At 37.7% G+C, this 24,314-nt stretch overlaps 1 protein-coding gene and 1 long non-coding RNA gene across 27 annotated transcripts in view; one reads left to right on the forward strand and one right to left on the reverse strand.

The window, feature by feature from the left end:
* LOC137652539 (uncharacterized) overlaps nt 1-24,314 on the reverse strand; it is a 316,341-nt gene that overhangs the window by 243,667 nt on the left and 48,360 nt on the right. For 9 of the 26 annotated variants that reach the window (XM_068386012.1, XM_068386013.1, XM_068386025.1 and 6 more), the window contains 2 exons: nt 13,316-13,393; nt 10,074-10,151 (listed from right to left, as the gene is read on the reverse strand). The exons of 2 other annotated variants lie outside the window; for them this stretch is intronic. In XM_068386012.1, the coding sequence (XP_068242113.1) occupies nt 10,074-10,151; nt 13,316-13,393 (156 nt within the window). Of the gene's footprint in view, nt 1-5,613; nt 8,222-10,073; nt 10,152-13,315; nt 13,394-16,110; nt 16,254-16,653; nt 16,805-21,606; nt 21,677-24,314 lie in introns of those variants that run through there. 15 more of the 26 variants (XR_011046346.1, XR_011046344.1, XR_011046345.1 and 12 more) reach the window with 9 other exon arrangements.
* LOC137652545 (uncharacterized) overlaps nt 1-24,314 on the forward strand; it is a 213,348-nt gene that overhangs the window by 110,577 nt on the left and 78,457 nt on the right. The window lies entirely within an intron of this gene.

Below are 24,314 nucleotides of genomic sequence, written 5' to 3' on the forward strand. Positions count from 1 at the left end.
AAATATAATGCCACTAGAAGCCTTTAAATGCCCTAAAAAATTGTTATCAGCAGGATACCCCTGTGACACACCTTCAGGGCTCTGGCCTGGACATGATCAGCGGCCCCAGCTTAGTTATTACTTTTATTTCATGCTAAGCTACAACCTTAGTTGGAAAAGCAGGATGCTATAAGCCCAGGGGCTCCAACAGGGAAAATAGCCCAGTGGAGAAAGGAGACAAGGAAAAATAAAATATTTTAAGAACATCACATACATATACCAAGGCATTTCCCCCAGTTTTTGGGGGTTAGCCAACATCAAACAAATGAAACAAAAAAGGGCACGTCTCCTCTCTATGTTCCTCCCAGCCTGACAAGGGACTCAACCGAGTTTGGCTGGTACTGCTAGGGTGCCACAGCCCAACCTCCCACATTATCCACCACAGATGAAGCTTCATAATGCTGAATCCCCTACTGCTGCTACCTCCGCGGTCATCCACGGCATCGGAAGCAGCAGCAGGGCCTACCGGAACTGCGTCACAATCGCTCGCCATTCATTCCTATTTCTAGCACGCTCTCTTGCCTCTCTCACATCTATCCTCCTATCCCCCAGAGCTTCCTTCACTCCATCCATCCACCCAAACCTTGGCCTTCATCTTGTATCTCTCCCATCAACTCTTGCATTCATCACCCTCTTTAGCAGACAGCCATTTTCTATTTTAAGAACAGTAACATTAAAATAAATATTTCCTATATAAACTATAAAAAATTTGGAAGAGAAATAAGATAGTAGTGTGCCCGAGTGTACCCTCACTGCCGGCCTTCGGTTGAAGTAACCTTCATACTATTCTACGATGAGGTCTTTGAGTTCGGTTGGCAAACCTCCTGGAATGTCTATTTTAGCGGAATTTTTGCCGTGATATCTCCTCAATGAAAGGGCCTCCTCGTAAGTCCGTCGAGCAAATACAGCCGTTTCTAGTCAACTGCAGAAAAAAGGCCTCAGATATATCAATTCATGTCTGGGGTTTGGCCAGTTTTCATCTCAACGCTGGCCAGGAAGGTTGAGTATTTCTAGAAACTGACGTCAGGACATTGGCACGAGTTCTATTTTCTACTTGAGCCACTAATTTATCATTGTTTACTCCATCCAACGCAGGTACTGAGATACGAGCAGAGATTAATTTTAGTTTTGTGTCTCTGATACTGAACCTACCATGGAAGTACATAACCGTTTTCATCTCTTAATCATATAGAACACAAATACATAGTACTTCGGTGGCTCAATCTGCAAATTTCTCTCGTAATCGTGAACCAGAATCTTCAGTCTTTTTCTGAATTCGAGACAATTCTGTGTATCTATCCATAATGAACTTCGGGAGTAAAGGTGCGAAAACTATCTTGGAAGTTGACCCACTCTCCAATTTGATACAATAAGATACAGAAGGAGGTTGAATTTTGTTCAATTTTGGTCTAGGGTAGACCTAACCTAAGTCACATGCCTACAATTCCCAGCTCCAAGAGCCAACAAATGGTCCCGTTTCATACAAAATAAATACCTGATTATTGCAAATGTTGTTTTGCTTACTGTATTAGGTGATATAATTTTGTTTTATTATAGTATTTAATTATCCTATTACAGTATACTGTACAGTACAAACTTTTGAAACAATATCCTAGATTTATTCCAGTTCGATTTGTGTTTGTAGCGCCAAATGGTTGCAAGCTGAGGACGTTAATTATTTTATCACCGCAATGATTGAAAAGGCGATACTTCCCCACTTTCATTGTCTGTCTCTGTATCTCTCTTCCTGATTTACCCATCCTGCTGGGGAATCCTTGTGAACACCAGCTGATTTCCAGATTTAGTTGATGGGAGAAGTACGAGAGGAAGGCCAAGGTTTGGGTGGATGGATGGAGTGAAGGAAGCTCTGGGTGATAGGAGGATAGATGTGAGCGAGGCAAGAGAGCGTGCTAGAAATAGGAATGAATGGCGAGCGATTGTGACGCAGTTCCGGTAGGTCCTGCTGCTGCCTCCGATGCCTTAGATGACTGCGGAGGTAGCAGCAGTAGGGGATTCATCATTATGAAGCTTCATCTGTGGTGGATAATGTGGGAGGGTGGGCTGTGGCACCCTAGCAGTACCAGCTGAACTCGGTTGAGTCCCTTGTCAGGTTGGGTGGAACGTAGAGAGGAGATCCCCTTTTTTGTTTTTGTTTCATTTGTTGATGTCGGCTACCCCCCCAGAATTGGGGGAAGTGCTTTGGCATATGTATGCATATGTATTTATACTTTGAAACGGGTAGCTTAAAGAGCGTGTAGAATTGTATTATCTTTGGATGTACAGTACTAGCACCTATATTAGCCCCAATACGATTATAGCGAGATGAGCTAGTGGCTAATCTTACAGGTAAATGGCGATGGCTGTTATCTGAAATACGATGAAAACAATTCAAATTGATTGAAACTTTCTTCACCTTCTCAGATTTTAAGGGAATCATACAATATGCCGTCCACACAAGTAATACGAGATCAGCTCAGTCTTCTGCCTCTCAATCTAGCTGTCTCATAGAGTGACTAGGATCATGGAATTGCAAAAAGTTTGGCTGCAGAAGAAGTATAGAAGGTAAAGATTTTGAGACCGAGAGGGTTTCAATTTTGTAGTGAGGAAGCGTAGGCTCAGATTTCTTACTGAATGAAACGCTATTAATGTTAGAATGACAATGGGAGGTTGGGTTAGGTTTGGCCATAGTTTGAGAATGACCAAAACTTCAAAGTAAAGGGAGGATTCACAGGAATTCCAAGTAGTCTATAGATTGGAAGGCATAGTACCACCGAACATCTGCCAAACAGCCCATTGAAAGACCCCAAAAATAAGAGAAAGATGAAACGGACTAGCTCTACAATCACCGGGTGGTTAGACAGATTGAAATCCTGCATGAGCTTCTTAACCACCAATAGCCTCGAGCCCATGGAGTCAGCAACTTACCGCCTAGAATGCTGGAGAGAAAAACAGACCACAGCCCACCTGGTGAGGCCATCCAGAGCCCCTGTGAGTCTCATCCCTATGGAACAAACCTCTGTAGAAAGTATTAGGTTACTCTGAATCGAGCTAGAGTTGAAAGAACTGGAGACAATCTTCATAAGTGGAGGTATTAGGTTACTCGATGAAGAACTGGAGACAATCTTCATAAGTGGAGGTATTAGGTTACTCGATGAAGAACTGGAGACAATCTTCATAAGCGGAGGTATTAGGTTACTCGATGAAGAACTGGAGATAATCTTCATAAGCGGAGTCTCGACACCTCTGCCGAGTGTGTATGTGGTCATTCCATCCAGATAATGGACCACATACTTCGTGGGTATGAACAGTAATGTGAAAATACAAATCTCCTACATGCCCTGCAATACATTAAGACTTATTTATGATCTACTATTTTATTATTTAACCCTTTTACCCCCAGGCTCTTTGGAAATTTCTAACCCTTAACCCCCAAGGGGTTATTTTTTTCCCATCACATTTTGCAGTATATATTTTTTAAATTGCTCTAACACCCTTAATTTTCGCCATAGAGAGGTCAGGTTGGTCTCATTCTCTTGGAAAATGCCTGAATTGTTTCAAAAAATTATCAAAAATATGAAAAAAAAAATTTTTATAGCATTTTTTTGCAAGGACGTACCGGTACGTCCATGGGGGTAAAGGGATGAGTTTTGTGAAACGTACCAGTACGTCCTTTGGGGGTAAAAGGGTTAAAATTCTATGGTCTTTCAGCCTCCTAAAATAGGTTCCACCTTTCTATATGTTGCGGAGGTACAGTATATATGAGCACCAAAATTCAAACAAGAGGTTGAAATGAAAAGGAAAATATGCCAACACAGAATGAGGAAGAAGGAAGACTTGCCTTGCTTCGGCGAAACTTAAAAGTTCCTCTGTCATAACGATAAAAAATTTCTCAATTCTGTAGAACCTCGTTTCATATATGGCAAAACTGCCGTGAGACCCAAGTGCACAACATTCACCCTTATTTAACTAGATTGTGTGATAAAACTATTGCCTCAAACACAGCTAGAATTACGTGATAACACAGGGAAAACACCGAGTTATTGAGCTACGCAAAAAGGAATACAGATGGCGCCGTCGGCGGCGCTATGCACGCATACAAAGCGAGAGAGGCGAGGTACCTTACGAGCGGCTCTCCTTTCTTTCTCGTTTTTTGTTTTCTTGCCACTTGACCCCTTCGAAGTGTTAATTCTGTTCGGGGTGCAGATTGCTATGTGGCGTGTCAAGAATACGTCCTCTGATATTTCGTGATATCCCTGGTTCATTTTTGTAGGGATATGTGCTCCAGGAGTTAGAATTCTGGGTACCTTAAGGTAAATTCTCTGGGAATATCACCGTAGTCAAATATACCCAAGGAAGCTATACTATAGGAACTTCCATCAGAACGACATGGCTATCTCACCCAAAAATAGATTTTTCGCTTCGTTCAAAATCCGTTTTGTGAGACTACAATTGACAAATTTCCTAAGAGCTAATTAATCTCCAAAGTAGAACCTCATTCCAACAGACATATCACAGAACATAATGATCGGGAACCAGTACCTAGAGAATAGAAACTTGAGGTAGAAAAAAAAAAAAAACTATCCAAAAAGTTTCCATTAATTCTTAATTTTTGAAACAGAAACCATTTTCAAAATTATTGTTATTATTATTACTATCCAAGCTTGGAAAAGTTAAATGCTATACGGCCAAGGGCTCCAACAGGATAAAATAGCCTAGTGAGGAAAGGAAATGGGAAAAAAGCGACAAGGATGATTATAAATATGTTCTACAAAGATCAAGTTATTGAATCCTGATCCAGCCCACTGACAGAGCACAGGTATTTACAACTCATCTCCACCTTTGAATTGCAGCTAAAACTGTGGAAGTCGTCTCAATGGAGAACCTGGTTTAAAATAGGAAATTGAGATAAAAAACATCTGAAATTGGTCTCCGAAAGTTTAGAACCTTTTGGAAACAGATTATAAAAGTCTGGAAAAGGAACTACAGTAGAACTATTTCTCTCCCAACTGTGCTCATGAGCGTGCCACACAGATATCCATAAGACCGTGCACGTTCTCGCACTACCTTGAACAGGAGGTTGGGCTGTGGCACCCTAGCAGTACCAGCTGAACTCGGTTGAGTCCCTGGTTAGGCTGGAGGAACGTAGAGAGTAGAGGTCCCCTTTTTGTTTTGTTTCATTTGTTGATGTCGGCTACCCCCCAAAATTAGGGGAAGTGCCTTTGGTATATGTATGTATGTATGTATGTATAAAGCACCAACATAAAATCATAGCGAGGAAGCGGTAGTAAACACGTACGTCTACTAGGGAGACCAGGAGACAAATGGCGCCGTCTCGCTAACTCGGCCACTCCTACACAGGGGTGAGGCAGTTGGTAAGCATACAATGTTATCAGAATCAAACAACTTGAATTCTGGTCGTAACTAAATGACTCAGGAGTAAACTCATACATATATAATGAGGGTTTGAACTTGTGTAGGAACAAAATACAATTATGCATTGTCTGGAGGGTTTTTGAAACAACTGCTAAATTCCAAAAGAATTGTTAGTTTATTAATGAAAGAAAACTTCTCAGGTCTTCATCACTGTATATATTTTTTGGGCTGTACACTCAACTTGAATAAAGTCTACATTTTTTTATTATTCCAAACACAATTACTACAATCTTCCTTGTTTGGCATGAATATTGTACTTACATAAACCTATGGGATCAAATTCATAATAATCTTATACTATTAGCACCCTATGGAACAAAGTTATTAAATCTCTCCACACTGTCCCTTAGGCTCAAGTAGTCAGTAGATGTCATGCATAGAAGGAAAAGAAGGATTTTTATATATACAGGAGAGAAACCGGAAGGGGAAACGTGCAAGAAATCTTGGGGAAGGATATAAAGTTTACTATGCAAGGGAAAATAAGGATTTTTATATATACAGGAGACAAAACGGAAGGGGAAACGTGCAAGAAATCTTGGGGAAGGATATAAAGTTTACTATGCAAGGGAAAATAAGGATTTTTATATATACAGGAGACAAAACGGAAGGGGAAACGTGCAAGAAATCTTGGGGAAGGATATAAAGTTTACTATGCAAGGGAAAATAAGGATTTTTATATATACAGGAGACAAAACGGAAGGGGAAACGTGCAAGAAATCTTGGGGAAGGATATAAAGTTTACTATGCAAGGGAAAATACAAGGAGAAATGTGGTAGGAATTAATCTACATTCAGATTTGCAGGAAAATGTCAGAAATCAAGCTCATGAGAAAGATAATATGGCATATCCTCTCGGCATGCGTCCCTTAAAGGCGTGGCGAAAAACAGGATGAATTTAGAGGGAAACTACTAGAATACATAAGAAGATCTCGAAGGAGTGAACTGCTAGTGTTATCTGGGGATAAGAGTTTCGGAAGAAACAATCAGGAAGGTGAAAGATTGATGGAATTAGCAGAAGCTATGAATTGTCATGAATACAGAAGGTTGAGAAAAGGAGAAGTCATTGAGTAACTTATAAAATGGACAAAATGTTTCACAAATTTACTGTGTGTTAGATAGCCAAGAAAACCATTACGGATTGTTTACAAATAAATCCATGGAACCTCATAAACTGGTAGTGGCAGATTTCAGGCTGAAAGCAATAAGGAAAAGGAAAGACCCCAGCCACGAATAGGATCAAATCTTAGAAGCTAAAGGGGGTTATAATATACAAGAGTTCAGAAGCAAAGTGGAAGGAGCCAGAGAAGAGATACATAAATGGAAGGTCAGAATTGCCTGAAAGGATATGGCATGTTACGAGATAGTGGTACCGGCATCAGCAGAGGTGTGTGGGAAGCCAAATTGTATACAGCATCATGAAAAAGAACATGGTGGCGGAAACAAGAGGTTCAAACACCGGTAAAAAAAAAAAAAGTATAACCAGACAACAGTGGGAAAAAGATAACCACCAATCAAGATAAGAATACAGACGGACAAAGAGGGAAATGAAGAGATTGCAAAATGAGAAACCAGGAGAGAGTAATATGCGATAATGGGAACACCAGAAGGGGAAAAGATAATCTAAAGAATAGCAGAAGTGGAAATAAAAGGCAGGCTGGATGTAGGAGATAGGAATTACCAAAGATGGAGATGGAAATTCCTCACTTGAGGTAGAAGACAAGAGAAGATGGGAAGACTATTTCTTACAACTATTAAATACCAAGGAGTAAAAAACACAGGAAAATGTTCCTTCTTCTATGCATCAAGTAATGTTGAGAATGCTATAAAAAAGGAAAATTAAATATAAAGCTGCAGGAAAGTCAGAGGGAACAATAGAAATGACTAAGGGATTGAAAAACCTAGACAAAGAGTAAAGTCTAGGGAAGCTCATCTGATATACTAAGGTCATGTAATAAGAAGGTGGAACCAATCAAGAGAGCTAAGAACATGCCAGTGATGGGGAGGAGGAGGATTGTCGGGCGACAGCAGATCGGACGGATGGACGTGGCGAGAGAGGATGTGGCTTTAGTGTGACTGGGGGAAGATGCAATGGACAAATGGAAAAAAGTTGACTTGAGAGGACAACCCTGCAGTACAGTGGGATTAATATGATCAAAAAAAGAATGAATTGGATATAAAATTTACGCCTTAAGTCAATCACCGGGCACTACAATACAAATTAATCAATCATACCCTTACACTCACAAGATTTGGTTATCATTTTAACCTATAAAGCCAATCACAACTTTCACTTAATAATGTCTAAGAGATAGTTCTTGATAAAAAAGTGAATCATATTAATACAGGCAATATTTGTTAGGTTGCAATGAATATATTAACTTTCCATTTGTGATCGTTTCAACTATTTTGACATTACATCTACTACTCCTTCAATTCAAACATTCTGCCATTTCGGGCACACTAGATCGTTCAAAACCTCTAAAGTTTTGATAAGGTTATCAGAGTAATTACCATGACATAACCATATATATAAACTTAGGCTGGAGGAACGTAGAGAGTAGAGGTCCCCTTTTTTTGTGTTGTTTCTTGTTGATGTCGGCTACCCCCCAAAATTGGGGGAAGTGCCTTGGTATATGGATATGGATGGATAATCTATCTCAAATATAATATCCACTAAATTTCTTCTCTGCTTGACCTTATTTCTCCGGATCTTGCCTCGAGGAAGAAGTGCATATCATCATTGGGGTCTCCTGAAATGGAAAATCCTACATTAGAGCATTGCTGGACATTTGGAAAATGTTGCTGTTCCACAGAATAGCTTGCAATGGGTAAGAATAATCAAAGACTGGCTTTACTGTTCTGTCAATTTTCTCTGATACTGTACTTCGTTATCCATCTTAATCATGTAAGCGCCCTAACTCATTTGAGCAGATTGTAAATTTTCTTAGTTCCAAATAAAGTGTTGAGGGAAGGACCCAGTTTCATTATAAACTCCTTTATCTTAATTTATCCAACGCATCCTTGAAGAGAAAGTCCATCCATCCATATACCATGGCACTTTCCCCAATTTTGGGGGGTAGCCGACATCAACAAAGAAACAAAAACAAAAAGGGGACCTCTACTCTCTACGTTCCTCCCAGCCTAACAAGGGACTCAACCGAGTTCAGCTGGTACTGCCAGGGTGTCACAGCCCACCCTCCCACATTATCCACCACAGATGAAGCTTCATAATGCTGAATCCCCTACTGCTGCTACCTCCGCAGTCATCTAAGGCATCGGAGGCAGCAGCAGGGCCTACCGGAACTGCGTCACAATCGCTCGCCATTCATTCCTATTTCTAGCACGCTCTCTAGTATTTAATGCTAATTATTTATCGTCGTGAATATGCCAACAGGTTACGAGCCAAGGTTATTGGCAAAACCATTTGATGGTGATGTCAATAATTATGATATACAGGAAGACTCTGTGGCCACAATGCACATTCTCAACTTGCATTCAACATATGATAAATGAGCTGACAAACGACCAAATGACTTTAATTTAACAACATACATACATTCATATACCAAGGCACTTCTCCCAATTTTGGGGGGTAGCCGACATCAACAAATGGAACAAAAACAAAAAAGGGGACCTCTACTCTCTACGTTCCTCCCAAGAGCAAAACAAACTGCATGACTACCTAATAAACTGTTTTGATAGTCTCTCCCATGTGCTAATAAAACCGGAGGCTTGAGATGACAGAGTAGAAGCTATCAAGTTAATGAGACGATATTACCTTAGGGATATAACACAGAGTTTAAGCTTTATGGAAATCATATACATACTCATAAATGGAAGATAAGAATGCTGATGTATTATTATTATTATTACTATCCAAGCTACAACCCTAATTGGAAAAGCAAGATGCTATAAGCCTAGGGGCTCCAATAGGGAAAAATAGCCCAGTGAGGAAAGGAAATAAGGAAATAAATAAATGAAGAGAACAAATTAACAATAAATAATTCTAAAATAAGTAACAACGTCAAAACAGACATGTCATATATAAACTATTAACAACATAAAAAACAGATACAGTATGTCATAAATAAACTATAAAAAGACTCATATCCGCCTTGTCAACAAAAAAGCTACAACAGATAAAGCTTTGCCGCCGCATAAGGAACGAGGCGAGACAATTAATGACGACCTGATGGTTGTGTGTACATTAACCCTTTTACCCCCAGGCTCTTTGGAAATTTCCAACCCTTAACCCCCAAGGGGTTATTTTTTTCCCAGCACATTTTGCAGTATATATTTTTTAAATTGCTCTAACAGCCTTAATTTTTATCGTAGAGAGGTCAGGTTGGTCTCATTCTCTTGGAAAATGCCTGAATTTTCTCAAAAATTTTCTCAAAAAATTATCAAAAATATGAAAAAGAAATTTTATAGCATTTTTTTGCAAGGACGTACCGGTACGTCCTTGTGGGTAAAGGGATGGCTTTTGTGAAACGTACCAGTACGTCCTTAGGGGGTAAAAGAGTTAAAAATGAGTAAAAACAAAAATGCTTCAGCGAGATATTTTGCGTCTAAAGCATACCTACAGCTACACGTGGCACTCACCTTTAACCTGTGGTTGCAAAGATCCGATTCCTGGCATTGACTGTCGGTTCCCTCTTTGACCGCTGATTTGCAGGGCACCTGTAAACAATACAAAATTAGTTACAGAACTTTATAAACAGTAAACTAATAAAATTTATATCAAAGTCATACGGACAAGTCTCTAAGTCTCCCCACATACAAAAAAAGTCACTAACTCAATATAGTATATTGCATAGCAAACTCCAAAATAGGTTTAGTGTTTCAATAACATTACACAGGAGGTTACACAATGTGTATTTTGTAAACATCCAATAGCTAAATTTATAAACCATAGAGTCAATTATTACTCAATTATAACAGCTGAGGCCGGTGAATTGGACAACTTGGCCAAAGGGAAGCCAGTAAAAAGAAAATCACTTACCCCTTTTACCCCCAAAGGACGTACTGGTACGTTTCACAAAACTCACCCCTTTACCCCCATGGACGTACCGGTACGTCCTTGCAAAATAAATGCTATAAAATCTTTTTTTCATATTTTTTATAATTTTTTGAGAAACTTCAGGCATTTTCCAAAAGAATGAGACCAACCTGACCTCTCTATGACAAAATTAAGGCTGTTAGAGCAATTTTAAAAAAAATATACTGCAAAATGTGCTGGGGAAAAAATAACCCTTGGGGGTTAAGGGTTGAAAATTTCCAAATAGCCTGCGGGTTAAAGGGTTAACAACTAACTTATAAACCTTTCTGTTTTGCAGTTAAAGGGAAAGATATGACTTTACTGAACTATACAAGTAGAAGTTAAGCAGAATAATCCCAATCTTGGGCATCCGACATCTTGCACTAGAGCGGAGAAAAAACACCGAAAAACACAGCCAAAAAATCACAAGCGGAAGCGATGATGCTATGAAAAGGAGTGACGTAGTTGGCCTGGGTTGAGATGGTGGTAGTAGCATTCAGTGGTGGGTGTTGAACGGCACCTCGCTGTAACGGGGATATCGAGGAGGAGATATCTAAATGGCGCGAGACCTCTGGTTGTGATTTATCACACCCCAGTATTATACCGACACCTTATATAAGTGAGCGAGCTGGGTTCAACCCTGGCATTCCTATGCAACTTTTTTCTCTGGTAATTCATAGCAGTTATATCCCTTAGAAATGATGTAAAAGGAGCATTTCACGGAGCAGCACAGGTCTCTCGCCCAGAAATAGATTTTTCCTTCGTCAAAATCCCTTTTTTACTTGGAACTTCTCCGATGATAAGACCATTGCCTTATAGAACTTTTATCTTATTATTGGGTTGTTTACCAAGACTTAGAGTAAAATATTTTACTTCCTAAGGTTTGGACCTATGATCTTTCAGGAACAAAGAATAAAGTTGCGTCCACACAGGCAGCAATAATTTGTGAGATGACTTCTCAAGTTTAATCATTCCTTGTTGCTGTCAGTTTCTTCTGGGCCCTTAGTAAATGTCCTTTGAAAACAGTAGGGCTTGAATTCAATAAAGCAATGACACCTTGGTCCATATGCTCCAAATATTATTATTATAATTATCATTATTACTAGTTAAGCTACAACCCTACTTGGAAAAGCAGGATACTATAAGCCCTTGGGAGCTAATAGGAAAAAATAGCCCAGTGAGGAGAGGAAACAAGGAAATAATGCACAACTAAAATAAAATATTCTAAGAAGAGTAACAACATTAAATAGATCTTGCATATACAAACTATAAAAAGTTAAAAAAATTAAGGGGAAGAGAAAAAAAGATTGAATAGCGTTACCGAGTCAACCCTGAAGCAAGAGAACTCTATTCCGAAACAGCGGAAGACTGGTACAGAGGCTATGGCAGTACCCAACACTAAAGAACAATGGTTTGATTTTGGAGTGTCCTCCTAGAAGAGATACTAAAGATAGCTAATGAGTCTCTTCTACCCTTACCAAGGGAAAGTGGACACTGAACAATTAACAGCGCAGCAGTTAACCCCCTGGAGAGAAGAATTGTTTGGTCATCTCAGTATTGTCAGGTGCATGAGGGCAGAGAAGAATGTGGAAAGAATAAGCCAGACTATCTGGTGTATTATGTACAGGTGATGAATGCAAGAGTTGATGGGAGAAGTACAAGAGGAGGGCCAAGATTTGGGTGGATGGATGGAGTGAAGGAAGCTCTGGGTGATAGGAGGATAGATGTGAGAGAGGCAAGAGAGTGTGCTAGAAATAGGAATGAATGGCGAGCGATTGTGACGCAGTTCCAGTAGGCCCTGCAGCTGCCTCCGATGCCTTAGATGACGGCGGAGGTAGCAGCATTAGGGGATTCAGCATTATGACATACTACCGCTAGAGAGTTAGGGGGTCCTTTGACTGGCCAGACAGTACCATATTGGATCCTTCTCTCTAGTTACGGTTCACTTTCCCTTTGCCTACACATACACCGAATAGTCTGGCCTATTCTTTACAGATTCTCCTCTGTCCTCATTCACCTGACAACACTGGGACCACCAAACAATTCTTCTTCACCCAAGGGGTTAACCACTGCAGTGTAACTGTTCAGTGGCTACTTTCCTCTTGGTAAGGGTAGAAGAGACTCTTTAGCTATGGTAAGCAGCTCTTCTAGGAGAAGGACACTCCAAAATCAAACCATTGTTCTCTAGTCTTGGGTAGTGCTATAGCCTCTGTACCATGGCCTTCCACTGTCTTGGTTTAGAGTTCTCTTGCTTGAGGGTACACTCAGGTACACTGTTCTATCTAGTTTCTCTCTCTTGTTTTGTTGAATTTTTTATTGTTTATATAGGAAATATTTATTTTAATGTTGTTACTATTCTTAAAATATTTTATTTTTCCTTGTTTCCTTTCCTCACTGAGCTATTTTCCCTGTTGGGGCCCCTGGGCTTATAGCATCCTGCTTTTCCAACTAGGGTTGTAGCTTAGCATTTAATAATAATAATAATAATAATAATAATAATATGAAGCTTCATCTGTGGTGGATAATGTGGGAGGGTGGGCTGTGGCACCCTAGCAGTACCCGCTGAACTCGGTTGAGTCCCTTGTTAGGCTGGGAGGAACGTAGAGAGTAGAGGTCCCCTTTTTGTTTCTGTTTCATTTGTTGATGTCGGCTACCCCCCAAAATTGGGGGAAGTGCCTTGGTATATGTATGTATGTATGATTCTTTGATCAGATTCAGATATGCTATTAAAAATTAGTAAAAACAAAAATGCTTCAGCGAGATATTTTGCATCTAAAGCATACCTACTGCTACATGTGGCACTCACCTTTAACCTGTGGTTGAAAAGATCCGATTCCTGGCATTGACTGTCGGTTCCCTCTTTGACCGCTGATTTGCAGGGCACCTGTAAACAATACCAAATTAGTTACAGAACTTTATAAACAGTAAACTAACTAAGAAAATTTATATCAAAGTCATACGGACAAGTCTCTAAGTCTCCCCACATACAAAAAAGTCACTAGCTGTCATACGGACAAGTCTCTAAGTCTCCCCACATACAAAAAAGTCACTAGCTGTCATACGGACAAGTCTCTAAGTCTCCCCACATACAAAAAAGTCACTAGCTGTCATACGGACAAGTCTCCAAGTCTCCCCACATACAAAAAAAAGTCACTAACTCAATATAGTATATTCCATAGCAAACTCCAAAATAGGTTTATTGTTTCAATAACATTACACAGGAAGTTACACAATGTGTATTTTGTAAACATCCAATAGCTAAATTTATAAACTATAAATAGAGTCAATTATTACTCAATTATAACAGCTGAGGCCTGTGGATTGGGCAACTTGGCCAAAGGGAAGCCAGTAAAAAGAAAATCACTTAACCCTTTTACCCCCAAAGGACGTACTGGTACGTTTCACAAAAGCCATCCCTTTACCCCCATGGACGTACCGGTACGTCCTTGCAAAAAAATGCTATAAAAATCTTTTTTTCATATTTTTGATAATTTTTTGAAAAAATTCAGGCATTTTCCAAGAGAATGAGACCAACCTGACCTCTCTATGACAAAAATTAAGGCTGTTAGAGCAATTTGAAAAAAAATATACTGCAAAATGTGCTGGGGAAAAAATAACCCCCTGGGGGTTAAGGGTTGGAAATTTCCAAATAGCCTGGGGGTTAAAGAGTTAACAACTAAAATCTAAACCTTTCTGTTTTGCAGTTAAAGGGAAAGATATGACTTGAACTATACAAGTAGAAATTATGCAGGATACTCCCAATCTTGGGCATCCGACATCTTGCACTAGAGCGGAGAAAAAACACCGAAAAACACAGCCAAAAAATCACAACAAGCGGAAGCGATGATGCTATGAAAAGGAGGGACGTAGTTGGCATGGGTTGAGATGGTGGTAGTAGCATTCAGTGGTGGGTGTTGAACGGCACCTCGCTGTAACAGGGATATTGAGGAGGAGATATCGAAATGGCGCGAGACCTCTGGTTGTGATTTATCACGCCCCAGTATTATACCGACACCTTATATAGGTGAGCGAGCTGGGTTCAACCCTGGCATTCCTATGCAACTTTTTTCTCTGGTAATTCATAGCAGTTATATACCTTAGAACTGATTCAAAAGGAGCATTTCACGGAGCGGCACAGGTCTCTCGCCCAGAAATAGATTTTTCCTTCGTCAAAATCCCTTTTTTACTTCGAACTTCTCCGATGATAAGACTAATGCCTTAAAGAGCTTTTATCTTATTATTGGGTTGTTTACCAAGACTTAGAGTAAAATACTTCTTTACTCCCTTAAGTTTGGACCAATGATCTTTCAGGAACAAAGAATAAAGTTGCGTCCACACAGAAAACAATAATTTGTGAGACGACTTCTCAAGTTTAATCATTCCTTGTTGCTGTCAGTTTCTTCTTAGCCCTTAGTAAAAGTCCTTTGAAAACAGTAGGGCTTGAATTCAATGAAGCAATGACACCTTGGTCCATATGCTCCAAATAATTATTATTATAATTATCATTATTACTAGTTAAGCTACAACCCTACTTGGAAAAGCAGGATACTATAAGCCCTTGGGAGCTAATAGCAAAAAATAGCCCAGTGAGGAGAGGAAACAAGGAAATAATGAAAACTAAAATAAAATATTCTAAGAACAGTAACAACATTAAATAGATCTTGCATATACAAACTATAAAAAGTTAAAAAAATTAAGGGGAAGAGAAAAAAAGATTGAATAGCGTTACCGAGTCTACCCTGAAGCAAGAGAACTCTATTCCGAAGCAGCGGAAGACTGGTACAGAGGCTATGGCAGTACCCAAGACTAAAGAACAATGGTTTGATTTTGGAGTGTCCTTCTAGAAGAGATACTAAAGATAGCTAATGAGTCTCTCCTACCCTTACCAAGGGAAAGTGGCCACTGAACAATTAACAGTGCAGTAGTTAACCCTTTTGGTGAAGAAGAATTGTTTGGTAATCTCAGTATTGTCAGGTGCATGAGGGCAGAGAAGAATGGGGAAAGAATAGGCCAGACTACCTGGTGTATTATGTACAGGTGATGAATGCAAGAGTTGATGGGAGAAGTACAAGAGGAAGGCCAAGGTTTGGGTGGATGGATGGAGTGAAGAAAGCTCTGGGTGATAGGAGGATAGATGTGAGAGAGGCAAGAGAGCGTGCTAGAAATAGGAATGAATGGCGAGCGATTGTGATGCAGTTAGGGTAGGCCCTGCTGCTGCCTCCGATGCCTTAGATGACCGTGGAGGTAGCAGCAGTAGGGGATTCAGCATTATGGAACTTCATCTGTGGTGGATAATGTGGGAGGGTGGGCTGTGACACCCTAGCAGTACCAGCTGAACTCGGTTGAGTCCCTTGTTAGGCTGGGAGGAACGTAGAGAGTAGAGGTCCCCTTTTTGTTTTTGTTTCTTTGTTGATGTCGGCTACCCCCCAAAATTGGGGGAAGTGCCTTTGGTATATGTATGTATGTATGATTTACTGTGCATTAACAATGTGGATAATTTTCCATGATCAGACCTCTAACCCAGGTATTAGCTTCATCCTTTGTTATTTTTTAAAAGGGGCATTTTTTAAAATAAAATAAAAAATAATCCTCATCTCTTACCTTGGAATTGATTACTGTAATCCTAGAGAACTTGGTTTTTGCATTTAAGACGTGCGGTTTCTGGTGTGTTCTCTATAAATGCAGTGTACTTGTTGTTCAATCTACAGTCAGTAGCTCGTTTTACTTCAGCCAACTTTCATGATCTGAAAATAATTTAATTCATGGATAAGCATGTCATGAAATACTTCTGGAAACAAGTAAAATCTATTGAATTGAAAAAAAGAAAGCAATGATAAGAAAAAAAAATGTCAGTGCAGTAAGCCAGTCTTTGTACATAAGTTTTCCAATGACTAACACTGGAAGGTTATTCACCAATAATAAGATTATACATTAAAAGCATTGATGGCCACTCATAGGACTGCTAACACAAAACTCGTGTAATATATGTATCAAATTTGTACAAGTATATCAAATTTGTACAAGTATATACATAATAGCCCCAGAATATAGTCATCATCATCTCCTCCTACGCCTATTGACGCAAAGGGCCTCGGTTAGATTTCGCCAGTCGTCTCTATTTTGACCTTTTAAATCAATACTTACCCATTCATCATCTCCCATCCCACTTCATGCTTCATAGTCCTCAGCCATGTAGGCCTGGGTCTTCCCACTCTTCTTGGGGAGTGCCCGAATATTAATATGGAAGCCATTTTAGTACTTGCTTTCCTGTAAATATAAAAAACAAATCTTCTATTATTTCTATGCACTAAAACATCTAAAAATGGCAATTTACAATGATTCTCTTCTTCAATAGTGAATTTTATGGAGTATACTAAACTATTTAACTTTTCCAAAAAAATATTTAGATTCTCATATGTAGGCCAAACACAAAAAATATCGTCAACATAACGAAACCAAAAAACCCCTTTAGGCAAAATCGCTGGTAACAGTATAACTTCGAAAAATTCCATGTAAAGGTTACTGAGTACTGGGGATAGGGGATTACCCATTGCCATTCCAAACTTTTGCAGGTAGTACTTTACATTAAAAATAAATTTACAGTCTTTAACAGATAATTTTATCAATTCACTGATAGGAATAAGCATGCTAACCCTGATTTTGTCTTGAATTTGTCAACTAGGTTATGGTTTAAGTTTTTCTTTCTCTCCGGAAATACCCTGATTAGTAGACGATCGGTATTATTACTTCAAGTGTATGGTATGTGAAACCATCTTGTCGAACTCATTTCTAAGTCCTGTCGTTCTTTACAGGCAGTTTTTGTCATCTTGTTTTTAAAAGAAAAGGCTTAACAGCATGTAAGAGCTTATTCTTATTTAATGGGTAGTTGTACAGACCATATTCATATTGCAAGGTCCTCAGATGAATACAGAACTGAGTAAAGTTGCCTTTCCATGACGCACAAACTGCCGATCGGAAACACACTATACAGACTATCCACCCTACGGATATAACTTGTTTTCATCAGGAAACTTTTCTTGTCCATAAAACACAATTTCAGTTCCTTGAATATGTCAAATTACTGACCCTAACTATGTTCACTGACCTCTGACACAAACTTGGTGCACGAGTCATAATAATCATGCTTAGATAGCTCCTTCTCGCTGTTCTGTTTTGGTTCGATGCACACCTCTCTCTCTCCCCCCAGTATCAACTACATTACAAGATCTCTTGGCAAAAACTAATAAATACTAGAGGGGCACTCAGTAGAGCGCATACCTCCGCCGTGGTATCTTATTCCTCGACCTTCATATGTATTAAATGACATGGACTTTCATACACTCAATTATGAGGCAAGTTTAAAGTCCCTGTGACAACGACGTCCAAACTCATGGCTGATTACGTGAATTGGAAATTTTGCTTGATTGTAACCTTGACCTTAGAAAATTTAACCCTTTCCAGCTTTTCACGTAACACGTAATCCCTGCAAGTTCCATTACTCTACGATTAAAATTGTAGCCAGGAAACTGTTAACAGATAAACAAACAAACAGGGGATAAAACATAACCTCCTTCCAACTTGGTTGGCAGAGGTAAATAACTAATAAGGTGACATTTAGGTCAATATCTTCAAGTTCTTATCAGCACCCTTAGGAATCAAAACCTAGAACTCCATGTACATACTATAGAGTATTAAGCCTACATTAGATACCTGTGTCCTCCAGGGTGACCAGACTTAGAAAACTGAAATAAGGGATACTTAAATTGGAGAGGTAGTTGAACAACATAGACACACAACTTTCGTAAAGTTACACACGCAGAAACTTGGCTACATTCATTACATATATCGAGGCATCAGAATATTGCAATCAAGCATGTTTTGCAGCATAAAAAGGATATTATGATGAAAGCCTTTCCATAATCCTTATAAAAATATTTTTAAAAATTTCACTAAAATAAATATTTTTTCACATCTTTAAAATACGGGACCCAAAGATGGTTGATATGGGACACAGGACAAATTTCATAAATATGGTACAATAACGTCTAATACAGGACGTCTGGTTACCCTGCGTTATCACGCAAGTGACAACGTTTGTATCGGGAATGACATTGCATGGGTCATTCACAAAATTTGGCCTCTATAGTCTAGCAATGAGAATTGAAGGTCATTTAAACCATTATTTGTTTTTTGCCAGGAATATATAAAAGGAATGAAATAACCGAGCTTCCGCAACCCTAAGAGGAAGACCTAAAAAAAATAATAGGTTCATTTTTATTAAGTGAAACAAATTTAGAAAAGACAAAGTGAATATTATACCTGATGTAGAGAAAATGACAAAGCAGCATAAAAGAAAGTAAACTCAAAATAGTTAGATTATAGTACGAGCTATTGTAGAGGCTATGCCTCGTCCCTGAACCCGAAGAGAATGGAGAGCAAGAATGAAGGAAATAAAGCAGCATAAAAGAAAGTAAACTTAAAATAGTTAGATTATAGTACGAGCTATTGTAGAGGCTATGCCTCGTCCCTGAACCCGAAGAGAATGGAGAGCAAGAATGAAGGAAATAAAGCAGCATAAAAGAAAGTAAACTCAAAATAGTTAGATTATAGTACGAGCTATTGTAGAGGCTATGCCTCGTCCCTGAGCCCGAAGAGAATGGAGAGCAAGAATGAAGGAAATAGGAGCAGGGATACAGCAGAAGACTTAAAAGTAGGGGCAGATAAGGAATGGGGGTAAATTTACAGCTTAAACTATGGCTGGTTTAGGGATAAAGAAATAGCATGGAATCCACAATAACAAGTAAAGTACAGGGAAGCAAAACCTATTATAACCTCAACCACCTAACCAGTATAGGGTAATCCCAACTTATTTTCTGGGTAGGCTTTGCCCACCTATACCAAGTTAAGCTTTGGTATTAGTCAAATTAACCTATTCAGGTACAATCTGACCACACTAAAGGTAAATACTAAAGGTAAAATTCATCAAAAAACTATTTAGGTAATTAGCACAGGCTTAGGGTTGTGGTGGCCGATGGAGTAACGTCGCTGACTGGCGAATGCCAGACTGGGGTTTGCGTCCAGCTCAAACTCGTTAGTTCCTTTGGTCGCTGCAACCTCACCGCCCTTATGAGCTAAGGATGGGGGGGGGGTTTGGGGGAGCCTATAGGTTTAATTGCTATGTCATCAGCAGCCATTGCCTGGCCCTCCTTTGTCCTACCTTGGGCGAAGTTCGTATATATATATGGTCAGTCTCTATTCTAGGGCAATGTCACTGTCCCTTGCCTCTGCCATTCATGAGCAGCCTTTAAACCTTTACTGTCCATAACCCATTCAAAATCACAATTTGGATACCTAAAATAAGGCCAATACCAAGACTACAATAAACTGCTACTACAATTACGAAAAATAAGTCACTAATGTTATTTTAGATATAAAAATGACGTAGGTTGAATAAATCTACTTTAAAATAGTTTCTCCTACTTCAGAAATATAATCGAGGCCATAGCATGAGCAATTTAAATCTACGGTAGGGTGGCCAGAGAGATGACAAGAGGCCTTGTTGGCTAGTCGTATTACGTGCTATTCATAGACCAAAGTATTATTTATAATCAGCAGAGTAACTTAATTTACAATGGCAATCTTCTGGCATAGCCTTAGCTTATACCAGCCATCGGTAGAAACACAACATGGTTTCATTGTATATTATTACATACTAATGTAACCTAGGGAAAAACTACTGTTTCTTATAGAAAAAATTACGCTCTCTTCGAAAATGACACTTGTTCCCGTCGCAAATTAATAGTTTCAGAAATAAATATACATCTATATCCTCCAATAATGGGGGACCCCCAGTGGGAACTCGGGGTTTTGGGTGGGGAAAACATACTGGGGAATCGATATATAACGTAAAACAAGTCGTTTCTTCTCTATACATTACCTTCTTGAAATTATAATAACTGGAGGAAAATACAAAACAGTATATCTGGATAAACTTTGGAGGCGCCGTTACAAAGATTGTGTCATGAAAAAATACAGTAACCAGTGCTGCCAACGTCCGATGTAGATCAAATGTTATTTTGTGACCTGTCATACTACTAGGCTAGGTTAGGTGGGTTTGTTAGGTTCTGTGCCCTTTTTGTACATTTTATATATTGAGTAAAACTTATATGGAGAAATTATTTAATATATGGAAATATCTATCATTACTATCTTTAGTAATGTCAACGTGCCGTTGGTAACTCTGTGTACCATACGTCAACGTTGGTAACACTGTGTATTATTGGTAACGTTGCAATTATATTTCGTTTCCCCAGTATGTTTTCCCCACCCAAAACCCCGAGTACCCACTGGGGTAGGATATAGATATATATATATTTCTGAAACTATTCATTTGCGACGGAAACGAGAGTCATTTTTGAAGGGATCGTAATTTTTTCTGTAAGAAACAGTAGTTTTTTTCCTAGGTTACATTACCATGGAATAATATACAAAATTACCAACATTTCTTTGCTAGTTTTCTTATGTTGGGATCAGCTCTTATTATCATAGACATAAGGGTAGTTTACATTGCCACACACCCCTAAAGACAGATTCTTACCTGGGGTTCACAACCACCCCAAAGAGCCAATTCTCACCTGGGGTTTGTGTAGGGTGGTGGCGATTAAAAAAAAGATGGATATACTTGTGAAAATATCATCAACAGAACAATAAAATAACGAAAATCTAAGAAAATATGATTTTTCTTACGTAATTTGCTGTGCAAGTTTAAAAAAAATAGTTTTTCTTATATAAATAGCTACTGTATGTGACAAACCCAATGCTGTTACAACACGTAGGATAATATAACACAGGAAATAACGTAACTGCTTCCAATAAAACTAATATATCAAATAGTAGCAATTAATATATATAGATATTTAGCCCCTAAACACGGCCGGTCAAAAGTTCTGGCCATGAGATTTTGAAATTTCAATATTCTATCGTAAATTCGGTAATTTATAAGACCTGGTTTAGTCTAAGCAGTTTTAAACGTTCATATATACTTAGAACTTTAATTAAATATGATAAAATATAATGAAAACACCTAAAATTACTTACTTATAGAGGAAATAGTAGTTCAGGTGAGCCATCAGACTTTAGTTTGAGTCACATGACACAGGTAAACAAAAGACAGTGTGTCCAGACACCAATGTTAAGAAATGCATATAGACGTAAAGAAAATCCTAATAAAATTAAAAATATCGTATTATTTAAATTATTATTCATTTATTAATAATTAAAAATGATATTTTAATGTAATTTAAATTACTGAGAGCTTTTTAATATACGATTTTGGGTGGATTCAAATTGCAAGAATTACGAAGGAATTTTTTCCAACTTGGCAATAGTTGTTCAGTCAGCTGATCCTGGACAGCTGATAATTTTTTTTTTTTTTTGGTAAAATTCAAATTCAGTTTAGTTTAAATGCATAAAAAATAATAATGAATAAAACAGAATATATATTATATATATTCCGTGACTTTTTATATGAAAAATGTAAAATTATACAACTAATTTTCAAAAATTTTTGAGAATTAGTACATTATTTTTATTTCGAATTTTCGTAATTATATATACCATGGGTTTATCAAAATTGAACTTTATCTATATGAAAATGTACATTGGTGTTTATAAGTATTTGATAAACCATTAAATAAACAAATAGTGGAAAATGCAAGACAAGTTTAGATATTTCAGTTTATGGGCAAATTATGGCAACGATATATCTTATGTTACTCCGATTTCCTTTAGCCAAATACTGCAGGGACAGATACATATTAATTTGCTATAAGACCAAGAGCTCCAACATGAAAAATAGCCCAATGAGGAAACGAAACAAGGAAGTAAATAAACTATATTAAAAAGTAATAAACAATTGAAATTAAATATTTAAAAAACTGTTACATTAAAATAGATCTTTCATATATAAATTACAAAAATATAAAAGAGGAAGAGATAAGATAGAATTGTGTGCCTGAGTGTACTCTCAAGCAAGAGAACTCTAACCCAAGGCAATGGAAGACCATGGTACAGAGGCTATGGTACTACCCAAGACTAGAGAACAATGGTTTTATATCGGAGTGTCCTTCTCCTAGAAGAGCTGCTTACCATAGCTAAAGAGTCTCTTCTACCCTTACCAAGAGGAAAGTAGTGTTAAGTGTACGAAGAAAGGGGAGAATGTGTAAAGGATAGGCCAGACTATTTGGTGCATATGTGGGAAAAGAAAAAATTAGCCGTAACCAGAGAGAGGGATCTAATGTAGTACTGTCTGGCCAGTTAAAGGATCCAATAACTCTAGTGGTAGTATCACAACGGGTGGCTGGTGTCCTGGCCAACCTACTACCAAGGGGTATATATATATATATATATATATATATATATATATATATATATATATATATATATATATATATATATATATATATAGGCTATATATATATATATATATATATATATATATATATATATATATATATATATATATATATATATATATATATATATATATATATATATACATAAATACAGACACACACACACACACACACACACACACACATATATATATATATATATATATATATATATATATATATATATATATATATATATATATATATATATATATATATATATATATGTGTGTGTGTGTGTGTGTGTGTGTGTGTGTGTGTGTGTGTGTTTACTTTAAAAGGAGATGACTCCTAATATTAAACAAATTACTATATGCCTCATTCAGGCTTTAGGACTACTGGTGAAACATGGATAAACCTTATGTGTGATAAACTTCCACCAAATATATACGATTTATGCATATTTTTCTCAGCAATAGACCATTTTTAGTCGTGAAATCAATAATTATTAATATCGTGTTTCAGATAAATATACATTGCAAGTTCAATTTACTATATAAAGTACAGTAGTTGCTATTCGTTCGTAGTTTAATAATAATAATAATAATAATAATAATAATAATAATAATAATAATAATAATAATAAGGCAGACAGTAATAGTCTGCTAGTGTGTTGCGGGGACGGTCAAATGAAAGCGAAAGTGGTTTGGGTTAGTGTGTTGCGGGGACAAAACTGGTAGGATGAAAGCGAAAGTGTTTACAAACGATCAGCTGATTTTGACAGAGGAAGCGTTCCTTGCACGAATCATTTTTTTTTTTAATGATTTAATTAAATATTAATGGATTTTCATCGTTTTTTAATCATATATTTAATTTGGAAAAAAATATATTATATTCCCCTGAGATACAATGTCGTTTTTAAGTAATAATAGAATATTTTAAAGAATAATAATAATCATCATAATAATAATAATAATAATAATAATAATAATTCACATGCATGTGTGTTATGAAACTGATTTATAGATTATTATTAATTTAATGTTAATCTATTATATTAAGCCTATGAATATACAGTACCCATATATATATATATATATATATATATATATATATATATATATATATATATATATATATATATATATATATATATATATATATATATATATCCTTTTCTGAGTGGGGATACCTTAACATGGTGAATGGGTTTGTGTGATGCCATTATCAGCAAAGCTGTACTAGTCAGGGCCACCCATACTAGTTTGGTTTGCTGTGAGCAATCAGTCTAAAGTCTCCCACCATCACCAATCCTCAGTGACCAGCATGGTGATGAAATGGTCAAACCAAAGACATGAATAAGGACATGCCTGAGGCCTTTGTCCTGCAATAGACTAAAAGCAGCTGCATTCA

Source organism: Palaemon carinicauda, chromosome 13 (genome assembly GCF_036898095.1).
Source record: "Palaemon carinicauda isolate YSFRI2023 chromosome 13, ASM3689809v2, whole genome shotgun sequence".
NCBI lineage: Eukaryota > Metazoa > Arthropoda > Malacostraca > Decapoda > Palaemonidae > Palaemon > Palaemon carinicauda.